The sequence below is a fragment of the Meles meles genome, chromosome 9 (assembly GCF_922984935.1).
Source record: "Meles meles chromosome 9, mMelMel3.1 paternal haplotype, whole genome shotgun sequence".
Classification (NCBI taxonomy): Eukaryota; Metazoa; Chordata; class Mammalia; order Carnivora; family Mustelidae; genus Meles; species Meles meles.
Window position 1 is genome coordinate 47124066 of NC_060074.1, and position 24785 is coordinate 47148850.

Here is a 24785-nt window from a genome sequence, read left to right on the forward strand (position 1 = left end):
TCACCAGGAGGAGCAGGGATAGGGGGTACCTCTCTGTGAGGCGGAGCCTTCGCACCTGGACCTGTTCTCCCCAGGGCAGAGGGGGCAAGTCTGACTGCTGGGGGAATGTGATGATGCCCACGTGTGTGCGTGTTTTGCCCATGCACTCCTAAGTGTCACTGATATGTGCAAGTACCTACATAGGGACCCACACCCCTTCATCCTTTTACAGTTAGTGGCATGTGACCCAGTCGGCTGAGCAGCCTCCTTCAGGGCCAGCACCCAAGCTGCCCGCCCTGCTGCCAGAGGGACCCTTGGAACACACCCTTGCGCCTTTGCTCCTTAAAGACCTGGTTTGGTACCTGGTCCTAGGCCGCTCGGACCCACAGGTGGTGGGAAGGGAATGGGCCCATGAAGACCCAGGTGCCCCCAGCAGCCACTGGAGCCTCAAGGAGCCCCAGATGAGGTGACCCCCCGAAGTGGTGCCCCTGACTCAGGGAGAGAGGGATCCATGCCCTCCCGGAGCCAGGCCGGGTCCAGGGCCCACTCACTCCAGAACACACCTCAGCGTGCTTAGGGTCTCGTCATAGTTGATGTCTGCAGGGCTCAGGGCTGCGACCATTGCCGTCCTCGAGTTCCCGCCTGTGGAAAGAAGGCCAGGTCGTGGGGGGTCCTCTCTCCCCCTGTCCACTACCTTTGCAGCTGGGGAAGCCAAGGCCCAGACAGGTAAACCAAGTCACGGTCCACTGTGTGAACAGGGGATCTGGCCTGCACCACTGCAGAGGGCAGCCCAGTCATTTTTCTCCTAGAGCGTGCTTTTCTCACATTTGGGGCTACATCACAACAGCCAGGCCCCCTCCCCATAATGAGGGGGGACTGGGGCCGACTTTATGGCATTTCCTGCAACGTCGGGATAATTTCTTTAGAAATTTAACATTCATTTCAATTCAAGATGCAACAATTTCTTTCATTTTTATCTTTCTCGTTTGGAATATTTTTTTTAATATTTCATGTCCGAGTCCTGGCCCAGGGCGGCACGGAGCCTGGTGTCCGGTAGCGCACTGCGTGAGGAAATGGACGTTTCAGCTTCAGCTCTAAGGCTGATGGATCACTCGAAGGCTCAGAATGTGGGGAGCCCTGGGCAGGGGCTGCGGGCTGGTCAGAAGCCCGGGCACCCCTCAGGGACGTGTGTCCTGGGAGCCATGTTCCCAGGGTGTGGCCCCCACACGAACTGCAAGGTGACAGTGTGAAGGGCTTAGGGTGCGATGCCACACCGGGTGCCAGACTGGACTGCACGGGGGGTTCCCCCTGCCCTACCCTGGAGCTGGGCCTGGGTGTGGCCCTTGGCAGAAGCATCCATCCGGTCCACGTCCCCAGTGAAGGACCACATTCCTAAGACACTCCCATCCACCCTCAGGGGGGCCCCAGGAGCCTCCAGGAGGCCTGACATGGCACCCGTCACTAGCCTGAGCAGAGATCAGCCAGGCTGGTTCTATTCCGTGGCCACGAAGCTAAGGAAGGCTGTAGGGCCCACCTGGTCTGCCTTACGCTCACCAGGTCAGCCCAAGACTCAGTTTACCTTCCTGGGCGTAAGCCTTCCAAGCTGTGAACATAGCCAGGGAGGACCCCCAAGGTTATTTTTGGGAGGAAAGGGATCAGCATTGGGATCCTTCAGGCTCCATCTCCCTATCTGTGTCTTAGGGGCTCAGAACTCAGGGAGACAGGGTGACAGATGCCACCAACCAAAAACCCAGCAAGCAAGCAGGGCTCCCCGGAATCACTGAGTCCCAGCAAGGAGTAGCACTTGGTCTGGGTGTCATAGGCTTGAAGCAGGAGCCCCAACATAGGTGTGTGTGTTCTGTGGCCCTCTGGGCCATCCTGCTTCCCTGCACTTGCTCTCCTTAGCCCTTTGCTGGCCACCAGCCCTGGCCCTCCGGAAGGATCCCCCAGGTTTGCTTCAGCCTAGGCCCAGAAAGAGTGAGAGGCCTCCTGCTGGTCCGACAGCCCTTCTTGGGAGGGAAGGCAGGACAATGGCTCAGGGCAGAAGTTAGAACCCTAGGGACAGGTGAACCCGAAGAGTCCTCACCCAGATTTTCTCGGAGGAGCCAGGTCAGCACAGAATCTCTGTATGGAATAAAATCTGTCTTCTTCTTTTTCTTGTTCTGTGGGGGAAGAACATTCCAGGTCAACCCTGAGCCCACTGGAGGGGAAGGGAGATGGAGGGGGCAAAGCCCAGGGTCTGTGAGGTGGGTCCCCAAAGCCAAAGGCTGCTGTGGAGGGCAGGGCTAGGCCAGCCCTCAAGGCCTCTCCCCACCTGACCCCTACGGTGCTACCCCTAGCCACCCACACTCAGGGCCAGAACCAGACTTGCTGTCCCATCCCCTCAGGATCCCCCTAGCCCATCCCGTCACAATCTGGACCACACAGCCGGACAGAGCCATTGCCTTCCCTCCACTCTGTCAGAAGAATGGACCTGAGCCCATCACCCCCTCCTCAAGCAGCACTGTTGGTTCTGCTGACTAAAAAGCAAAGGTCCCACCTCACCTCTCTCTCTCCACATGGAACTCACCTTCCCTCCCCTGCAGTCCAGGCACAGACCCCTTCGTTAGAACCTGCTCCCCCACCCCTCCCCTCAGGATGAAGCAGCCTCCACTGGCTGCTAGGAACCATTGCTCCTTACAGACACGACTAATGGACTGGCCGAAGGAGTCCACTGATCATGGATACTCAGGTTCCAGTGTCGCCTAGTTCTTGCAGACAGTTGCTTAAAAGTATTTGTTGAGCACCTGCAGGGGCCAGCAGACAGGGCGCCTGCCCCCCAGACTCCCCACCCGGGGTGACACACACAGGGGCTTCCATGAGGGTTGAGCCACTTCTCTGGGCAGAAGCTCTTCTGTCATTTTTCCTCAGGCCGATTTCCGATGGGCACTCCCTTGGCTCTCAGAGAACATAACTTGTGAAAGCTCCTGAGACACAAGGTCAGGATGGCTTCCTGAAATGCTACGCTGGCTTCGTTGTCGGTGGGGCTTGAGTGTCCCTCTCCTCACAGCTCCTCAGGACTGACGGTCTTTTTCTCTCTGTTGAGACTTGGTGGGTGAAGACTGTACTTCTACGTGGCCTTTGGATTACTTCATTCCTGAGGCTCATTCCTCTGCCACATCTGTCATAGTCCTCGTTTCCACAGTAAATGCCCCACGATCACACAGTCCCTTCCGCGATGACCAGGAGTCACCTTCATTTTCACCGCTCTGTCCATCCACCATCAGCAGTTGTTCAGTTATGCTCCTGCCCCTCCCAGAACTAGCCACTGCTCTTCCTTCTCCTCTGCCTTCCCAGCCTCCGTCACCTCACACCCAGATTTTTGTGACACTGATTTCCATTCTCCTGACTGCCACACCAGGCCACCTGGCTCCCCAATCATTCTCCACGCAATGGCCTGAGCAACATGTGCCAGATTAGATCAGACATGAGCGATGCTGGAAACCCCTCCACTGCTCCCCATCCAACCACAGTCAGCTAGTTCCTGACAATGGATCAGGCCCCTGCCCTTCTCTGGCCTCATCATCTACATGCCTCCCTGCTCCCTGCTCCAGGCCCTGAACCTCAAAACCTTTCACACTCAATCCTGAAGAAGTTTTTACTGCAACCCCTCCCACAGCACTTCACACAGTTCCCACAGTGCCTCACATATTCTGTCACAGTCCCTTCCTCCCTCACGTGGTTCCCCACAGCACCCTGCACAGCTTCAGGTCCATCACACAATTCTGCACCATTTGTCACACAATGCCTCCCACAGTTCATGACACAGTTCCTCTCTCTCGGTTCCTTATATCGTTCTTTGCATAGTTCCACCTAGATCCTCACAAAGATCTCTGAGTTCCTCACATAGTTCCACACGATTCCTTACAGTCCCTGACATAGTCTTTCACAGTTCTTCATGCATTTCCCCGAAGGGCTTCTCACAGCTCCTAACATAGATCCCCCCACAGTCCCTCACATAATTCTGTTTTTTAGAGTTCCCTACATGGTCCCGCGGCAGCTCCTGACACTTCCACCCATAATCCCACAATCCCTCATAATTCCTGAAAACGTCCTCAGCACTTTCACACTGTCCCCACACCATTTTGTATTCTTCCTCTCACAGTTCCACATAGTTTCTCACAATTCCTACAGTTCCCAACAGTTCCTCAGTTCCTCATCTAGTTTCTCATATTTGCCCCACATTTCCTCACACAGACTTTACACAATTCCTCACACAGTTCCTCACAATTCTTCCAATTCCATACACAGTACTGCACAACTCTATATACAGTTCCACATAGTTTCTCAAACAGCTCTTCTCACAGTTCCTTACACGGTTCCTCATATAGTTCCTCTCAGATCCTCACATAATTCCTCTTAGTTCCTGACATAGTCCTTCACACCACCCCTAACACAGTTCCACGCATACTTTCCACACAGTTCCTCAAACGGTTCTTCACACAATTCTTCACAGTTCCTGTTTCCTCACATAGCTACTCACTTAGTTTCCCCACAGCATTCCACATGTTTCCTTACACAGTGCACACAGAGTTCCTCACAATTCTTCATACAGTCTACATCTATTTCCTTACAGTTCCTCACAATTCCTCACAGTTCTCCACAGAAGTCACCTGGTGCTTTACATGGTTTTCATCTCAGATCCTCTCATAGTTTTCACTCAGCTCCCCCACACAATTTTTTCCTCTCACAGTTCCACAAAGTCCACATACAGTTCTTCACTATTCTTCACAGTTTCTCACCAAGTTCCACACACTTTCTCATAGTTCATACCGTTCTTCACAATTACCAACAGTCCACATGGTGCCACATACAGTTCCACACACACATTTTCACACAGATCCTACACAATTTTCCACACACTTTCACACAGATTCCCTCAAAGTTTCTTACATTTTTCCACACAAATCCCTGACATAGTCCATTACACAGTTCTGCATGCATTTCCCCAGAAAGTTTCTCACAGTTCCTCACATTCCTTTTCCCACTGACTATGTGGGAAGTGTGTGTGTATAACTGTGCCAGAAACAGTGTGAAGAACTGCACTGAGACTATGTGGGGAACTCTGTAAGTAACTGAGAAGAACTGTGTGAGGGACTGCGCACTGTCCCTCACATAGTTTTCCATATAGTTCCCTCACAACCCCCATACTTCCCCATACCATTTCACATAATTCCTCTCACAGTTCCACAGTTTCTCACAGGGTTCACATATGTTTCCTCATAATTCTCCCCATAGTTCCCCACACAGTTCTACCAAGTTCCTCATACTTCCCCCCAAAGCTCCCCCCATCAGTCCAGAGTTCGTCACAGTTCTCCAAAAATTTCCTCAAAAGTCAGTCACACAATTCCCACACAGTCCACCCACACAGTTTCACACACTTGTTACAGTTCTGCAAAGTGCCTCACGATTCTTTACACAGAGTTCCTCTCACAATTCCTCACATAGTTTCTCCCACAGTTCCTTACAATTCTTCATGGAAATCCTCAGAATCATGCAGTTCCTCATGTATTTCCTCAAACTATTCCTCACAGTTCCTCAAACTGTTCCTCACACAGTTCCCCCACATAGCTTCTTCATAGTTTCCCACCCAGTTCCTCACAGCCACATACCGTTCCCACAGTTCCCTCATACAGTTTCACAAACTTCCTCTCACAGTTCCACACAATCTTACACAGTTCCCTACACACTTCCTCACACACTTCCACAGAAAGTTGCTTCATACTGTTCCCACACAGTTTCTTTTTGGTCCTCAAAGAGTTCCTCTCACTTTCTCACAGTTCTTGACACATTTCTTCACAGTTCCTCCTAGTACCTCAGTTTGCCACACAGTTTATCTCATAGTTCCTCATAGTTCCCACAGGTTCCTTACTGAGTTCCTCATAAAATTCGACACAGTTCTCTTTATACACTTCCTCACATAATCTTTCACAATTTCTCTCATAAGTCACCAGTTTTTCATACAGTTCCACATAGAACTCCTCCAAATTCACAGACACAGTTCCCCACACTGTTTCGTATACTTCATCTCCCATTTCAGTTCCATTCGGTGGTTCCTCACACATTCCACACAGTTCCTCACAATACTTGATACAATGCCAGACCTCTTGCATGGTTCTCCCTACTAGTACCTCACACTTGCCCTAGACAGTTCCCCCACATAGCTCCTCACACAGTCACTCACTGTTGCTCACAGGTCCACAAACAGTTGCTCAAGGTCCCCCCCCACACACAATTACCACATATTTTCCCACACCATTCCGACTATTCCCTTTACCACCACAGTTCCTCACAATTCTTCATATGTTTCCTGCCTAGTTCTCCACATGGTTCCACAGTTCCTCACAGTTCCCACACACAATTCCCACACCATCTCATACACTTCCTCTCACATTCCCTCAGAGTTCCTCACATAGTTTTCACATGGTTCCTCACAGTTCCCACATAGTTCCTTGGTTTCCTCACACAGTTACACATTTAGCTCCCCATACTATTCTCAACAGTTCCTCACATCCTCAGACAGTCCACACAATTACTCATAATTCTTCATACACTTTCACATGCATTTTGTCACAGTTACAATTCTTCACAGAGTGCCATATGCAATTCCAACTTTCTGTGGTCCACAATACAGTCCTTTACAGTTCCATGTGCATTTTACCCATTTCTCACACTTCCTCTTATCCCTTACACAGTCCTATGCACAGTATTTCACAGTTGCCCATGTAGTTCCTTACAATTCTTCATACAATTCCCACATTTGTCCCACACCATTTCAGATACTTCCTCTCACAGTTTCTCAGTTTTCACAGTTTCTTACATAATACTTCATAATTCCTCACACTGTTCACAATTCCACACACATTTCCCATACAGTTTCTCACAAAATCATTCACATAGTTCCTCACAAATACTCACACTGTTCCTACGTTAGTTCCTCTCAGATCCTTGCTTAGTTCTTCCCGTGTTTCCTCACAGTTCCTAACACATTTCCTCATACAGTTCCCCACATAGTTGGTCACACTCTTCCTCTCAGTTCCTTATGTAATTCCTCATGCTTCCCCACATGGCTTCTCACATTTCTTCCCACGCAATTCCTTACATAAATCAACATTTTTCCATTTCAGCACCCCACACTGGGCACATGGCACATGGCACAGCTGAGTACCCCTCTACCTGGGTGGCTCCTCCCCACTCCTCAGGTCTTAGCCCTAAAACTACCTGTCCTATAAAGCTTATGTGGCCATACTGACTAAAGGCTACCTTGTGTATGGTTCATGCTCACAGTCCATTTTTTTTCTTTGTGAGATTTATACCAATTCATAATTCTGTTTCTATTTCTATCATCTATGTCCCCCATCATGCTGTGGCCCCTGCAGGGCTGTGTTGTTCTAACACACAGCTTCGCTCAGAGTTGGGCTCACTGTGTTTGTCTGCTAGGTACACAAACAAAAGGTACTTTTACTGCCAAGACCTTCGCAGAACAACTAGGGCTAAAGGCACTCCTTGCTTCTAGCCCCCAGTGCAATGGCTGAAGACTCCTCCCCCTAGAACTGAAGAAAGCAACTTACCTTATTGGGCCCAGAGTCCTAGAAAAGAAAAGATAGAATCTGAGGACCTGGAGTGAGGCTGGGGACCCAGGGTGTGTGGGGAGGGAAGGACTAGTGGGCTCCAGAGAGCAAAGGAACCCGCCGGGTGAGCCAAGTCACCATGAGAGCCCACGAAAGGCCCATCACTCACCACCTGGCCATCGCTGGCCACCCTGGTCCTGACAGGCCAAACAACAGAGCGATCTCTCAGGCTGCTGTCACCCAGCAGCTCTTCCCTCACCCCAAACCATTTAAGAAAAAGATTGGAGCCTTGTAAGAATTGTCCTTCTCTGGACAAAAGCCTAGGTGTCTTGGTGAATGGCCAATACTGGTGGGGAAATTTCGACACCATCTGTAGCCTAGGGACACACACCCTTCACATCTCCGAGATTTCCCTTGAATCCCCGGCACCCTGATAGAGATAGCACTTGGCACAGGTATGACAAGCTCCCAGCATCCTTCCAGAAGGAAGGACAGGGAGCCACAACCCATCCCATTCGTCTAGTTCTAGAAACCCAAAGCTAGCTCACCATTTCAGCCAGAGCAGAGATCACCTTCCCCAGAGTGGTCAAGGACTTATTGATGTTGGCTCCCTCCTGCGTGGGGAGAAGACAGTCAGGACATCAGGAAGCCTCGGGACCCTCTCGCTCAAGAGTGATCCCCTGGGGACTCACGCCATAAGACAAGGGGCTAAGGCCACCAAGCCGTGACTGTTCATCTGGGGCTCCTTGGAGCACAGGGGCTCTGGCAAGAAGCCAGGCAAAGGCCCACCCTGGACAGGGGAGTACACTTGCCCAACTTCTTCCAGACTCCCTAGGGGGTCCTCATAACATCTTACACGAGCCCTGGGGCCCAGCTGGTACAATTTCCAGAGCCCCTTCCCACCCACTCGGTAATGTGGCACCAAAGGGAGGCTGGAACATGAAGGCTCTCCTTCCTGACACCGAAGACTGCTTTGACCAGAGACTGCCTCACAGCCTGTATTCTGGAGCAAAAGCCACACACCGGTGCCCAAGTCACCGTGAGGGCCTGCGAAAGGCCCAGCTTTCCTGCTGGGGTCTCCGTCCTTGTTGGCCCCTAGCCAATATGCCGGGCGCAGCCCTCTGACTCTTGGCCTCCTCTCACCTCCTCCCATGCCCCCTGCTCTCCCTGCCTGGGCTCACCCTGTGTGGGTGTGGCCCCAACCCCCTCCAGCCCCAAGACGAGCCCTCCTGCCCAGCCCACCCCGGAGCAAGCCAGCCTCAAAGATGCGGCCCGCCAGGTGAGCGAGGCACAGGGTCACAGACACGCCAGTCCAGCCCCCTACCTTGAGACGAGTGCCCTTGGCTCCTGTGGAGTCAGCCCGCTCACTCCCGGCCAGGTCCACCAGGCTGATCTTGCTCACCTGAAACGGCAACTGTGTCAGATGCAGGAGAGGCCGCAAGGCCACTGTGGGGACATGGCCAAGCCCTTCCCTGGGCCTGACGGTCTCTGACCCTGCACTTTCCCTCCCTTCACAGCTTGTCCAAGGCTCTGCCTGAGGTCAAAGCCCACATCCCTGAGAGGCTGTGCGCCCCTGGCCCCTAAAATGCCCACTGCTGCCGCTATGCTGCTCTCAGCACACGGGGCACTCTTCATGTATCGGCACAGAATTCCTCACAGAGCTCCCCGGGGTGTCCTGTCACCTGTTTCCACAGATGGGCTCACTGTCTATGGCGGGATCTGAATCCAATTCCAGAGCCCCAGCGGCTCAGCTTCCTTACAAGGGCACAGCTGGCTGGCCCAGTACCGGGTGGCGCGGGGGTGGGGAGGAGGCAACACTGCCACGGCCTGGGCTATGCTGCCACACGGGTTCCAGAAAAACCCAGGCCCTCCCGATCCATGGCCACTGCAGATGCAGACAGGACTTGCCCAGACTTTAACAGCCAGAGACCCTCTTGGTGCCCAGAGCCCATGCTGGGTGGCAGGGGGTGGGAGGGTGTCACAGCAGGTGGCCCCCAGCCCAGTCCACCCTGTTCCAGCTCCACACTCTGCCCACCCAGGCCCCACTGGGCCATTGTGACTCTCTGGGAGGAGGGCACCAGGCTGAGGGGGCCCTGGCATGACTGGGGCCTAAGTGGGGCTAACTTCTCCTAGACACCCTGCAGTCCCTGGGGTGCTGCCAGTCAGGAGGGGACTGGGACACCCCCAGGAGGAGGCCATGGGTTTGGGGAGATGACACGGAGGAAACCTGACACCCAGGGACAGAGCCACTGAGGGACAAGAAGAAGCTGTGAGCCAGCCCAGGCTGGCCCTTGGGGAGCACAGAGACCATGTGTCTGGACAAAGTGTCTGTCCGGGGCCACTACACAGGCCAAGATGTGTGGGAAAGGCATCTGGAGCCGCAGGCGGGGTGGCGCCGGCCAGCACAGCCTCAGCTTTGTGCCTATGGATGTCAAGGCCCCCACTCCCGCCCGTTGGTCAGGCCCCACGGTCACCCTTATGAGAGGCACTCACCCCACCCATGGCCCCCGGCCCTCGAGGGCCGCCAGCACCCACTGCAGAGCAGCTCTGGGGCCAGCCTTCCTGGGCCCCCTGTTCCCACCACAACTACCAGGCAGGAGGCGGACAGGGGCAGATGCCAGGTGGGGCAGGCCCAGCCACCAAGCTGGCGGTGGTGAGGGCCTGGCCCCCAGGGTGGGGGACGCAGCACATGCCCTGTGAGCCGGTGGTTGCCCTGGCCTCCTCGTCCCGCCTGACGGGACTGACCCCCGCCCCCTACCCAGATGGCTGCTGTCTGCCAAGGCCACACTCACTTTCTCCGTGGTGATGTCGGTCTCTGCGTCGTGGCGCTTCTGGGTGAAAATGATGTTGAAGACGGCGTGGGAGCGGCTGCTGGTTTCATTCATGTTTGTGGCCGCCACAGTCCTGGGGGGAACAGAAGCCACACAGAGTTACTGTCATCCTGTGGTCGGGAGTGAGAGTGGCTGATGACCCAGCTGGGTCCGCTCCCCTTGGCTCCCCGGGGTTGCCCTGCCCAGCCACATGCTGGCCCTGCCTCCTATCACGGCAGGAGCAGGGCCCCACCCACCTGGCCACCAGTAGCAGCCAGGTGCTGTGACAGGGGCTCCGCAGAGCCCAGACGACCCTCACACAACACAGAAAAGCCCCACCCAGGAGGGAAAGGGGGCGCCCATCTCTGTCCCAGTCTGGGGAGGGCCAGAAGCAGGCCCCAGGGGGCAGAGCCCAAGGCAGCCTGTGGGGAGCCGTGGAGCTGGGCCCCATGCTGCTGAGGTGTGGAGACCACAGGGCGTCCACTGGACCAGGCTTGTTGTCCGACAGCCCCCAGCAGGGAGAGGCCTCGTCAGAACAGCGCACTCATGGGGCCGCGATGGCTAGAGGCCCCTCACCCTCCTGGAGGCCCCGGGCAGCAGAGAGGGGAACTGGGCCATGCCTGCAAGGCAGACTCCCAGCACAGTGAAACCAGGGAGACGGACAGCCTGTGCCCTGCGATGCCTTCCCTTCGGCCCTTCGCTGAGAGCCCCTACCCTGTGCCCTGTCCAGAGAGCCATTCGCCCTCGGAGAAGGCAAGATCGGCCCTCCTGATCATGGAGCCTGACAGGGCAGCTGCCCACGGGGAGGGCACCTGGGGAGCCACCACAGACGACACCAGTGCCCCCCAGGGAACAAACCAACCCCCCCCCCCGCGAGAAGCAGCCCTTGCATAGGGGACGGGGTGGGGATCTGGAGACCCTTCCCAGGCTGGCATGTGCTCTCCGTGGCCTCAGGCCCCCGGGGCCCACCCCGCCATGGCAGAGAGCGGGAGGTCTTGGACAGACCGACAAGTGCCCCAGGGACCAGGTCTTCCACAGGGGCGTGCAGCAGCAGGCACAGTGAGGACGGACCAGCCACCCGGCACTCACCTGGCCTTGTTCCCTGAGTCCATGAGGTCCTGGATGTCATTGTAAGAGGTGACGGCCAGCTTGGAGAGGTCCTCCACGTACGGCCCCAGCAGTGGGTGCTCCCTCACACGCAGGTTGCCCTTGTTCTTGGGATTCAGGAGGTCACGGACGCGCTCACAGTAAATCTCCATGTAGCTGACCTGCAGGCAGAGACATTCCCTCAGGGACCCCCAGGCAGGGAGACAGGGGCATGGGGGCCACCAGCAGGGAACCCCCCCCCAAGGTGGGGATACAGGGCCGTCATCAGGGACTCTTAAGATAGGGGTACAGGGCCGCCTGCTAGGTAGGGGGAGGCACGCAAAGGACCCCCAGCCCCTGTGTGAGTGCAGGAGCTGGGCAGCTGGCCTCCCCCTCCTACCCATCCCCCATCCTGGGGGCCCATCCAGTAGGAACACCCCAGGGGCACTGTGGCCACAGCAGAACCAGGCTATGCAGTGCGGAGACACCTGTCCTCGCACCTGGCACAGAGCATTACTTAATCAACACTCGCTGAGCAGGGGACCGCCCCTCACTCCTCTGTGCCCAGCATGCCCCCCTGCCCTGAGTGGGTACCCTGACGAGGTTGCTACATGCATGAACGAGTGAAAAGCTCAGGGACCAACCAGGAGCGGGGACTCACTTTAAACCAGAAAAGCATTGCTGTCCCTGCCTGGACCACCTCCCCCTCCGTGCTGGAGTCACAGACACTCGGGGAGCCCTACCTCCACGGAGTAGGACATGTTGTCATTGGTTGTGTCGTTGATTCGGGAGAACAGGTCCTCACAGAGCTGCGGGGCCGAGGACACAGCATCAGACGATGGGGACAATGGGGCTGTTCCTTCAGGCCTGCCCCCAGGTGCTATGGGCAGCCCGAGCTCTCCAGGTCCCTCTTGCTCCCTTTCAGTCCATCTCAAATGCACTGAGAAGGCGGCCTGCACCCTAAGAGCAGCTGTCTTCTGCTTAAGTCCTGGAGTCCTCTCGGATGATATCCGATCCTTTCCCACTCTCTGCATGCCGTCCTTGTCTACACAGGGTGGGCAGGGGTCTCTCATGCTACAGACTACCTGGCATTCTCCCCTACCCAGGCCAGGTCAAGCGCTAACCAGTGAAGGTCCAGAGGCCTGCCCAGGGGGGCTGGTGGGGTGGGGGCCAGTGTCCCAGCAGTACTGAGGCATCTGTCTCAGCCTTTAGTTACCCGAAGGCCACCCCTCATCCAGGCATCTCTCTCTGCCCAGACCACCAGGCCTCACAGCGCCCCGCACTGGGGCCTAGGGCTCCAGCCTCTTCAGGGCAGGTCTGCCCCTTGCTGCTCTGCGGTGCCCTCCACCCCCCTGGTTTACCTTCCCTCCTGGTTCCTGTCCTCCTGTAGCTGCTCTCCCAGGGCGCCCTGCCGGGTCCTTCCACCTTGATGGGTGCAGACCCATCTGGTTTGCCCTTATGAGGCCCTGTGCCGCCCTCCCTCACCCCCGCGTGCCTGTGGGATGATGCCCTGCTGGTCCTTCTCCTGCTTGCCCATCATGGTGTAGGACTTGCCGGCCCCGGTCTGCCCGTAGGCGAAGATGCACACGTTGTAGCCCTCAAAGGCATGCTGCAGCATCTCCTCCCCAATGTCCCGATACACCTGCTTCTGGGAGGCATAGTTGATGTCCTCGGGCTGGAAGACAAGAGGTCGCACGGCTGTAGGAGGCCAGATGCACCTCTGCACCCCCACCCCTCGCACACTCCCTGCACAGGGGCCCTAATCCTGCCCGGCAGGGTGCACTCCCCAGGGGAGGGGCTGGAAGGCGCTGGCCAGAGGGCATTTCTGCAAAGTGAACAGGCTGTACCAGGGTCAGAGGCAGGAGCAGGAGACAAAATGCTCAAAATGAAGGTGCGCTGGCAGCCTTGGGCCTGGGAGGGCGGGACAGGAGGCCCAGGGAGCCCAGGGACCAGGCTACTATGTGGAATGCTCTCCTAGCAGGACTGCTTTAGGCAGGCGCCAGGGGGTTACCCTAAAAACACATGTCACCACTGAGAGTGACCTTCCACACACAACTTGGGAAAGTAGCCCCCTCCCCACCCCGCCCTGGGCCTCACACCTGTCCCTCCTTCCCCTGCCCCAGCAGCAGCCTTGTTTAGAGACACATACATCTCAGAGAGGTCAGGGGACAAGTCGAGCATCCGCACGGCTGCGGCCCACCCCCCACCTCCCGTGAACCCCAGCCCTGGGCTTACCGAGGTGTGTGACCAGTAGGAGTAGTCGAAGCTGAAGCTTTTGGGGGTCTCCTTTGGCTGTTTGGGGTTAATGATGGCTGCAGAGGGGGACAGGCATGTCGGTTAACCCCCTGCTGGGGGGACAGGCCATCAGCATGTGGTACATACCCCCCCAGACAGGTACCCCAAGACAGGGAGGCCAGTCCACCAGGGGGACGGGACCAGGGCTCCAATTCCAGGCAGACAGGCTATGTGTGCCCCTTTCCTCCATCAGGTGGACCCTGCTGCCCATACACGCCTTCTCATGACACCCAGACGAGTTCCTTCCTGAAGACCCTGGGTCAGCAGGAGACCCCACAGCCCACCTCCAAGCCTCAGTCCAGCCCTGCTTCCCACCCCACCCCTCTGCTCTGCACACACGCGTCTGAGACACACACAGAGGCTGGAGACCATGGGCATCATCGAGCTCTGCTCCCTGTGTGCCCACCATTACCGTGTGGCTCATCGTGCACCACGGGATTCCATCGCAGGTCACACAGCTCGGCCCTCCTGCCCCATGCTGCTGGTGCCTTGCAGGCCTGCTCTCATGGGCTTCCCTGGCACCGTCCTCTGCATGGCCCCCTGCCCCCGCCCCCAGTGAGCGGCACGTGACGCTGGCCAGAGGCACCACACCCAGAATGTCATTTTTTCAAGCCAGGAATGAAGCCACAAAAGCGCAGTGGTGCCATCAGCCACCAGGTGGTGCCGACCACAGAACCCGGCAGACCCCCACCCCAGGCTGCTTTGCCCTAGGCCGGCAAGGAACCCCACCCCAGTGTTTCCCATGTGCTAGAGCCACAAGCCCCATGCACCTGGGGGTCAGACAGGAGCCACTGAGGCCCTCAACCCCATCAGGCCACCCACCCACTGCCTGCTGGGCCACGATCCAAACCTGCAAGTGCCCTACAAGCAGGCCTCGCAGCCATTTGCTCGGCCTGAGTGCCCCACTCCCGGCATGGGCTTTGCCTGCAGCCTGTCCCCAGGGATGACTCAGTTTTGGGTCCCAGACCCCACGTTTGAGGAGTTCTGGGAGATCACCCAGCGTGTCTGGGAAGCAAGCAGCTCGAGCAGGTGACTGACCGTCACAGTGCTGTCCTTGGAGCCAAGCGTGGCTCACATCCATGCTGCCTCCAGGAGCAAGGCCGAGGACAGAAAGCCGCCCTGCTTTCAACTCCTGAGGGGACCTGGGGACGCAACCACTGGAACCTCAAGCACAGATAATGCCGGCACGGCGGAAACAACAATCACAACAATCATAGCACCTCCTAATGCAAGCCCAGGCCGGGCCCCCGATGGCCCCCCCACCCCGTCCAGCCTGCTCCCCTTTGTCCCATGTGACCCTTGCCCAGTTCTGGGTGCCAACCTCGCTCTGACCTTGCCCTGGTGCTGGGGTGTTTGCCATGTACCTCTCCTGGACTGCGGGCTCCCTGTGGCGTGGCAGAGGACTCCCAGGAACAGAGCACAGCTATGCTCAAGGAGCACCAAGTGACCAGGGACAGCCAACAGTGAGGGACAAAGGGCAAGAGCTGGCCACAGGAGAGTCGGCCACGAGGACCATCAGGCAGAAGTCTTCCGTCACTCAGGACTGCCTGTCGCCTCTCCCCATTCCCTCCTGGGGGTCCCATGGGATCTTGGGACCTTTACGGATGGGATCTGAGCTCCAGACACAGTGAGACTGGAAGCCAGGATCCACCTCCTCACCTCCAAACCCTCACCAGGCACACTGCAACAGGGCCACTCTGCTAGAGCAAGGCCCTCCCTTCAGGGGCTTGAGTTTCTCTTTGTGTGGCACTAAGGAGGAAGGAAGGGTCCTCCTGGGGCGTGCTCCCGCCAGGCTGGGGCAGCGGTGGGGGGGGGGGAGCAGGGCCCTTCCAGAGAGTGCACAATAGAGGGCTCACAAGACACAGGCACCTGCCAGGGATGGAGACGTGGCTGGTGGGGGCCCCAGCTTGGACAGGGAAGGGAGGCAGGGAGGAAGGACTGATGGAAGCCACTGTGTGCATGTGCAAGAATGTCAGTGTGTGCACGTGTGTGTGTGCAAGAGCGTGTGTGCACGTGAGTGTGTGAGAGAGCATGTGTGCATGTGTACACACATGCGCGTGTGCATGTGAGGTGTGCACGTGTGTGTATGTGTGCGTGCGAGAGCATGTTGCACGTGTGTGCACACGCAAGTGTGTGTGCATGTGTGTTCATGTAAGCCCACGCACAGGCGAGCTGGTTTACCAGCAGCCCACCATGGCACACTCGCAGGACTGGGGAGACGGCCCGCCGCAGCAGACCAGAACACTACGGGCTCTCAGGGAACAGAGAGTCTAACCGCTGGGCGCCAGCATCCCTCGTGCACAGGAGCACTCACCTCCTCCCCTCTCCCGACGGACTGGGACAGCTCCCTCACCACCAGATGTGGCTCCCAGCTCCCGTGCCCCCGTCACTGCACCCCTTCTTAATGCTGCAAGACACGGCCTTTGTCCCTGCTGGTCTGGTTCCATCGGGCGCTAATGTGTGCATTGCCTGCCTCCCCACTGGCGTGTCACCCAAGGGCACTAAGAGCTTCAGTCCTGCTGCCCTGGGACCCCAGAGGGCAGCCTCCTAAGGCTCGTGCCCAGCAAATGTTTACTGATGGCCTGAAGGGGCCTCATGTCCACCCTGCTCTTCCCATGCAGCCACACATGATAACACACATCACAGAGCCTTGGTCTCCCCGTCCATGCCTCGGGAACTGTCCTCTTCCATGCGGGATGACAGGGACAACACACGCAGCCACCACTGCGACTCTGTGAGCAGGACACCCACTGCAATTCTAAGGGAGAAGAATTCTAAAGGAGCAATTCCAGTGGAGAAGACGGCTCTGGGCTGTGTAGCCCTCCCTGGATGGGGCTGGCAGGAGAGACAGGCACCCGCCCTCTGGGCTGAGGCTGGTGCCCCAGCTCCCGGCCTCCAGGGCTCCTCTGCAGACACCATGAACAGGCCTGCAGTGGTGCCACTGCCAAGCTCCCTTCTGTGGCCTTCCATTCCCAGGCTCGTTCTATCTGGAGCCTAGAATATTCTAGAACAGTGACAGCAAATGGAGGCTTAGATGAGTTAGGCATTTGCAACACCTGGGTCTGTGCACAGGGCTGCTCATTGACAAGGGCCTTTGGGAGAAAGACCCCTAGAGCAGAGGAGAAGGGTCTGGAATGTTCCAGAACAGTGGTCACTGCCTGAAATCACACTGGGACCAGCTTGTCAGGATCCAGGAAGAGGGCTGGAGGCAGGAAGGCCAGGCTGGGCATGGGCCTGTGGAGACTGGTTGGGCTGAGAGCAGGCCCTGGATGTACTGGCCCTGTGGCCTTGGTCTGTCCCCTCTGCTCCAGAGGCACTGTCCTGGGTGAGGAGTATCCTCCGCAAATTCACATCCACTGGGAACCTCAGCACGTGACCTTCTTTGGAAATATAGTCCTGGCAGATGAGATTAGTAATGATGAGATCATGCAGATTAGGGCGGTCTGTATATAAGAAGTAGGGTCCACCAGAGACAGACAGACAGACATGCACAGGGAAAAGCCCACATGAGGACAGAGGCCAGCCCAGGCCTACTGCAGCTGCCACAAGCAGGAGACAGGTCAGGAGCACATTCTCTCAGAGTCTCAGAGGGAACCAAACCTATGGATACCTTGGCAAAGTCACTTCTGTCTCCGTTCCTCTGTCCCCGGGAAACGGACTTCCCCCCGGTGCAGAGGGCCTCGGGGTGCCAGCTGGCCCATGGGGGACACAGGAGGCAGGAGACACAGGCCCAGCCTTGCCTACAGGGCCTCAGCGGTGCAGGGGCAGAAAGACCCCCATCCAGAGCCTTCCTCTGTGGGACCAGAAGGACTCAGAAGACGGGAAACCCTGCCAGACGTCCCCACGTCTGCTGTCTTGCACAGTGGGGACGTGGGGAGACACACAGGATGTCTGCACCCCTCGGTAACCTCCTTAGGCCTGCCAAGGGGCGGACAGAAGCGTTCACCATGCAGTTTGCCTGGCTCACAAAACCAGCAGATCTGGCCCATTCAAGGGAAGGGCACTGTTCATTCAGGTGATAAACACAGGAGGACAAAGGATGTTTAGCACTGAACGTTTCTAATGTGTATGTGTCAGCATGGAGCTTCGAGCAGCCCATTCAGGGACAGGGCATCTCCTGTGAGCACCTGGATCTGAGATCCAAGAACCGTGTCAACAGCCCAGGGGGTGGAGCGGAGAAAGCTGGATGGCTTCCCACCCTGACACTCACGGCCTGGCATGGGGCCCTGACGAGCCAGTGCGTGGCCAGAGCGACCATGCGGTCCGCTCCCCGGCGTCTCCGCATTGCTGGGCAAGTGCTCCCTGCTGAAACACGAGCTCGCCCTGAGGCCTTGCATAGCCTCCACACGGAGCACCATCCCTGCCCCTTCTCACCGGCCCCACCTACACTGACAACGTGGCTGTGAGCTGCCGCCCAAACAGCTCCGTGCACGCCCACCTCAGCCTGGCTCAGGGGAACCCCCACCCACTCTGCCCCAGCGTCGCCAGGAAGAAAACCCATCCTGGCGACTGACCCCATTCCACAGATAAGCTTTCCTGCACCGAGGGCTGGAGGGCGTCCCTCTCCTCTGGGCTTCCCCAGCCTTCACCCACACTTCTGACATGGCTTCTAGCACTTTCTACCAGTACCATCGCTGCTCTGTTTTCTCCCAGATGAATACAGCTTCCCGAGTGACGTCTCAATTATCCATTCTTCTGACACTTCTTTCCTCTCTGTCTGTCTGTGCCTCTGAGTCTCTGTCTTTCGGGCCGGAGGCCAGTCAGAGCTTTCAACCCCACAGCCCATCATCTCCTCCAGCTCTCTGCTTCCCTGGCACCTGTCCCACCCTGTCCGAGACCACTCCCAAGCTCCATGGGAGACGGGTCTGACTCTGATGTGTTGTTCTATATTCTGCCAGCTCCCAGAGGGTGTGGTCACCTGGGAGCCGCTCCTGCCCAGACCCTCAGCTACTGTCTAAGGTGAGGGTGGTGCTGCCAGGGCCTGGCTCAGGAGGGAACAGGGGTCCCTACAGTCATTCTTGATGTCTGGGATCATCTGACAGTGACATGGCAGACCCTGTTGGCTCCTTGGGCACATGTCCTCTGCCCACCCAGGGTCACAGCTTCCAGCAAAGGTCATGGTTTCCAGTGTGGGATCACTTCTCACCAGAAGTCACAGTTCCCACCAGGGGTCACAGTTCCTACCACAGGTAACAGTTCCCACCAGAGGTCATGGTTCCCACCAGGGGTCACAGTTCCCTCCAGAGATCACAAAACCCATCAGAGGTCACAGTTCCCACAAAAGGTCACATTTCCCACAAGAGATCACAAATCCCACCAGAGGTCATGGCTCCCACCAGGGGCCACAGTTCCCACCAGAGGTCACAGTTCCCATAAGGGGTCGCAGTTCCCACCAGGAGTCATATTTCCCATCAGAGGTCATGGTTCTCACTAGGGATCACAGTTCCAACCTGGGGTCACAATTCTCACCTGGGGTAACAGTTCTCAACCGAGGTCATGGTTTGTATCCAGGGGTCACTGTTCTCATCCAGAATGTCATGGGTCTTACCCAGGATTCACAGTTCCTATGCAGCCCTTTAGGCTTTGAGTCAAGCTTTAGGCATGAGTCACAGTCCCTAAGCACCTGCTCAGGTCATAAGGAAACCAGGCCCCTGGACCGACACTTGGCTCATGCTGGGGAAGATGCTGGACAAGCAGCCAGCCTCAGGGAGGACAACGCAGAGATACATTCTCTATGCCAGAGGGTCCCAGTGACCCAACCCCTGCTGTCTGGGGCGGCCACCCAGGCATCAGCATCCTCCACAGCTTCTCCCCACATCCACGTTCTCTCCCCACATAGCCTGGGACCACCTCCTCAATAAACCTTTGGCACCCAAATACTCACATCAGGGTCTGCTTCCAAGGACCCAGTGGAGGCAACACCATTCCTAAGCACTGTGACAAAACCTCAGATGCACATGGCCACACCATGCCCAGTGGCCCCTGAGCGAGCTCTGAGCGGGACCTCCACAACCTGCCCACCCGGGATGAAGGAGTCTGAAAAGACCAACTCCCTGCCCCCCACTCTTTCCCACAGAGCCTAAGGTACCCAGAACATTCTAGAGACCCCTGAATCCTCATCCCCTCAACAGGCCTAGGGAGGCAGCTGCCCTCTACTCTGAGTGCTTCTCCCTTGGCCAGCCCCTCCCTCCACACCTGGAGAGTTGGTGGGGTATGAGTGTGTGGGGGGTGAGGCCTGCCATCCATCCCACAGCCTCTGGGGTAAATGAGAGCCAACACACAGTACGGCTTGTGGCCCCTGACCCTACGGTGACAGTCACGGTCACCGCTCGAGGGACCCCAGTGGCAAACCACTTGGCTGAGCCTGGAATTCTCATTCTAAGTCACAGGCCTGGGGGCAGACTGTTAGTCAGCTGGAGACATAACCCATAAACTGCCTCAGTTTTTATGGGACCAAAACAAGTCCCCCCAATCTCTGTGTTAGAAGCAAAGGTGGATGGGGGGCAGGAGGGTCTGGCCATGTTCCACTTCTCGGCCTGGGTGCTGCTTGGTTTGGGAGAATCTGTCCAATTGTCTGCATGAGGGGACAACAGGATCCACAAGTTCAAGGCCAAGGAGCAAAGGCCAGGCAGGGAGTGGGTGCTGTTTCCCTCCAGCAGCCTGTGTGCTAACGAAGCTGTCAGGGCCCACCTGCCTTCCTGAGCACCGCACTGTCATTCCCTCCCTAACTCCCGCCTGTTAGCATGGGGACTGCAGGCCTCCTCTCCTCAGGAAGGTTCGAGACAACTTACAGTCACAAACAAGGGAAAAGAACAGGCTGGAATGAACTGACATATGTATGTGTAAGTGGGGGACAGCTAAAGCAAGATGAGATCCAGAACCTCACGTGCTGGTGGGAAGTGGGCCCCCAATTCACGTTATCCTGAGCCTCAGAAGGTGAACTTCTTTGGAAACAGGGTCTTTGGAGTTGGAATTAGCTGTCACAGTGAGATCACACCAGATCAGGGTGGGTCCTACTTCCTGGGATCAGCGTTCTGTTCTCTTTTTGTGTTTCAAGTCGTTACTTAAACACTAATTCGGTCACATACCGTGGAGAACTGATTTCAATGACCATCCACTTACCTACAATGCCCAGTGCTGACAGCAAGTGTCCTCTTGAGGGCCCAGCACCCACCTAGCCCACCCGCCCTCCACCTCTGTGAAGGCCACCAGCCTCCACAGGCCACAGGCCCAGACAGCCGAACCAGCTGGAGCCGCAGGAGGCAGGAAGAAGTCTGGTCTAGAAGGTCAGAGGCAGCAAGACCCTGTCAATACCTTGACTTTAGACACTGGCCTTCAGAACTGTTGTAGGAGCCACCCCCCCCCACACACACACACTGGTGGTCATCTGTCGCCACCAGTGCAGGGAATCGGCACCCCATGTGTCGATGAGGGAGCCGGGGTGGGGGGGTGCCCAGGCCCCAGCAACAAGCCGCCCAAGACTACCCATGACCAGTACTCACTGGTGGTGCTTCCGGACATCTGGATGATGCACTTGGAGTCTCGGCTCATCTCCCGGGAATTGAAGGGGCGGACGCGTACCGCCACTTTCACCGAGGCCCCGGCCATCGTGCCGGCCTTTGTGGGTCACCCTTAGCAGTGCTGGGAGCCCGAGTGAGTGTGGAGACCTTGAGAAAAAGGGAGACATGAATTAGAAACAATACCCAGAAAGGCAGAACAGCTACTTCTGGGGGCCAGCAAACTTCTCCCTTCCAAAATCCCACTAAAGGAGGCCTGCGTGTGGTGCCAATCCAGAGGGATGGGGGGCTGCGGCGGGGGTGGCTACGGATGAGAAACGCCACAAGTGCAGCCTGGCTTAGCAAGCCTGGAATTCCGAAGCCTAACGAGAAACAAGCCAATGCACTCAGTGGGACCCAGAAAGGCTCCTGGCGCCTCTGAAAGTAGGTGTCCGGGTGGGACCAAAAATGGGTGTTGGTGGAAAGCCAGCATTAAACCTGCTGTGGGTTGAATTCTGTCCCCTCAAAATCCCTGTGTTGAAGTCCTAAACCCCAGGACCTCAGAATGTGACCTTATTTGGAGATGGGGTCCTTGCAGGTGTGACTGGTAAAGATGAGGTCACACAGGAGTCTGGTAAGCCCCGGACTCAACATGGAGTCCTTACGAAAGAGAACAACTGGACAGACACACACCAGGTCAGTGTCAGGTGAAGACAGAGGCAAAGATCCAGGCAATGCTTCTACAAGCCAAGGAAAGGCTAAGGTGACAGCAGACAAAGCCCAGAAGGAAGCCGCCCTGTCCACACCTGACCTCTGACTTCTGCCCTCCAGACTGGGAGACAATATGTCTCTCTTCTCTAGGCCACCAGTCTGTGGAATCATGGTTCAGAGGCCCTGGCAGAGTCAGGAAGACCCCCAGGGCCCCATCCTCCCCTGTGGCCATCCAGGGCCTGGACCTCCCCAACCACCTGGCAGGAGAGAGTGAGCCCTGCCCAGCCTGGGGATCTGCGACCCAGATGAGGATGGGCATGGAGCACTGCTGAAGGGACAGGGTTGAGGTACCCCCAAGATGCCTAGCCCTGAGATCCCCGTGCAGAGTTCATGGCTGGGGGGACCTGCCAGGACCACACCCTCCAGCAAGAAATACAGATGCTGAAACCTCCAGGAAAGGAGCAAGCAGCAAGGAACAGTGCAGGAAAGAGAAGAAAAGTATTTTCCAAATTCCTTGTAATTAATATTCTCAGGGAGAAAAGTTTCTATGCCCACGAATGGGTGGAGAATGCTATTTTCAAAAGGGCTGTCTAATGAATATGAGAGTTTTGGGAAATTAAAAATATGAAAACACAAACTTTGAAAATAAACCAAAAGGTTGGAATTAAGTAATTTTCCATGAAAGGGAAGAGATAAGATCTGAGGATCAGGGAAAAGGAGCCACTGAGAGAGAACTCAAGGAAACCTCCCAGGACTGCCGGTCGCGAGTCTCCAAACTCAAACACTCACCACTCACCCCACTGGCAGGAGAAAGTCACACACCAAGCAAACTGAGGCTAACTGGAAGATTCCGGAAGCTTCCAGAGAGAATGACAGACCACAAATGGTGGAGAATGGGAATGGCACGGGCATCTCACAAGGACCCCAGAAATTATAGAGAAACACATCCAAACTGCTGAGGAGCAGTGGGGACAGTGCGGGGGGGCGGTCTTTGCTGGAGCGTGGGGAATGGTGGGGGTCTCTGCAGGGGCATTGGGGATGGCCGGGAAGGGAAGCAGCCCGAGGGTACCCTGGGGAGGCCAGGGAGGGGCAGGGAGGGAGGCACGGCACAGAGCTGCCCCGGGCTCCAAGGCAGGGCCAAGTGTCCCTGTGGGCAGGAGTATAGTAACAGGCACTGGGGGACAGTCCCATAGTGCTGGGGCAACGCAGAGCCTCTGGCCCCACCTGGAGGGCAGGTAAACATTCAGAGGAACCACAAAGTGACAGAAAAATCTTGCTTGCGCCAAAGCTAGAGCTGCTGAAGACCCGATGATACACGGGTGAGTCTCCTGAGGCTGAGGCAGAGCCGCCCTATCTGGCAGGTGGCTGACAGGGAGATGCGACATGGCCCCTTACCCAGCCCCCGACCCAGTCCTTCTCCTTCTGACTCTACGCCAAGGCTCCGGGGCCACTGTGAGGCCAGCAGTTGGGATCAGTGGACAGGCACAGGTCCCGGCAGTGCCAGAGTCCAGCCTTGCCTTCCCAGGGAAGCTTCTAGGGGGTCCCAGGAACAGAACCACCTTCAAGCATCTGTTTCCACAGAAAAATGCTGCCAAATGCATCTCTGAGGCCGGGCCTCTTCAGAGCACCTGGGGCCCTGGGTCTCCCCGCCACAACGAGGCAGCGTCCCGACCCTGAGGCCCAGGATGAAGAAGGTCGGGCAGCCCAGCGCTGGGGGCCATGCCAGGTGTACTCAGTGGGAGCCACAGAAGCCCACCACCCTCTGACTCGCGCTCCTGCGCCCTGGCCCAGCCCACCAGCCAGGGACCTGGTGGACACACCGATCTCCATCTCCCTGTGGGAACGAGCAGTGTGTGGGTTCCCACCAGCAGTGGGGACAGCAGTCATGGGACGGAGATCATCCCCCCCAAAGCCTGACCTTGACATAGGCTGGGCCTTTAAACCTGTCAAGAGTGTTTTCAAATAGAACAGGGTTCCAGAATGTCCTCCCGTAACCTACATCCTGGGGCTCTCACTGGCAGCTGGATCCAGCAATAACCTGGTATCCAGATGAGCAGGGAAGGAAATGGTTCGCTCAACAAATCCAAATGATAGGACAGACAGTCCTAAGCAAGTAGACAGACACAGTATTTCAGTACCATGTCCCACAGCTCCCAACTTGGGCTGCAGCCACCGGGGGCATTCCTGGCATCAACCTCACATGGAGGAGGTGCAAGCCAGGGACCAGGGACCCAGTCCCGTTCCTGCCTTTGTCTCCGCCGTGTGACTTAACCCCTGGGCCTTGGTTTACCCATCTGTGAAATGACAGGGTTGAGGCCATTTGATGACCCCAAAGCGATTCCACCTCTCAGGGCCCAGGACCCTAAGGAAAGCCAGCAAAAGCTCCCTGCGGAATTACGGTGCTGCTCTGGCCACTCGGAAAGCTCTTTCCCACAGGCCTCCGACGGGCTGCCAGCCTGATGCTGTAGCCAGCCACCCAAGGGGGCTGGGGGCTTTCAGGACAGGACCCCTGGAAACATGGAGGAGGACAAGCTCAGGGCAGAGAGCTGTGGGCATCCAGAAATGGCCAGGAGCTCTAGAAAACAGAACTCAGTCTGACATGAAGACCAGTTGCCACCTAAAATGAACCAAAGTGCCCATTCAGCTGTGAACCCCCATCACTAAAGGCATCCAAGGAGAGCAAAGGCTTAGGGGAGAGGGCTTGAGACTCTCAAGAGCAGAAGGATCCTAACAAAGATCCTGGGGCCTATCTCTCTTTGCAGATGGAGGGAGCCCCACAGGGGCTGGGATCAATGCAG

At 56.8% G+C, this 24785-nt stretch overlaps 1 protein-coding gene across 21 annotated transcripts in view; it reads right to left on the bottom strand.

Annotated features, from left to right (window-relative positions):
• KIF1A (kinesin family member 1A) overlaps positions 1–24785 on the bottom strand; it is a 92845-nt gene that overhangs the window by 48397 nt on the left and 19663 nt on the right. For all 21 annotated transcript variants that reach the window (XM_046018540.1, XM_046018537.1, XM_046018533.1 and 18 more), the window contains exons 2-12: positions 21283–21447; positions 13721–13797; positions 12981–13160; positions 12229–12294; positions 11489–11667; positions 10382–10493; positions 8914–8991; positions 8138–8203; positions 7590–7607; positions 2066–2141; positions 543–621 (exon numbers count right to left, since the gene is read on the bottom strand). In XM_046018540.1, coding sequence (XP_045874496.1) covers positions 543–621; positions 2066–2141; positions 7590–7607; positions 8138–8203; positions 8914–8991; positions 10382–10493; positions 11489–11667; positions 12229–12294; positions 12981–13160; positions 13721–13797; positions 21283–21388 — 1037 coding nt within the window. In that variant the 5' untranslated portion in view covers positions 21389–21447. The remainder of the gene's footprint in view (positions 1–542; positions 622–2065; positions 2142–7589; positions 7608–8137; positions 8204–8913; positions 8992–10381; positions 10494–11488; positions 11668–12228; positions 12295–12980; positions 13161–13720; positions 13798–21282; positions 21448–24785) is intronic.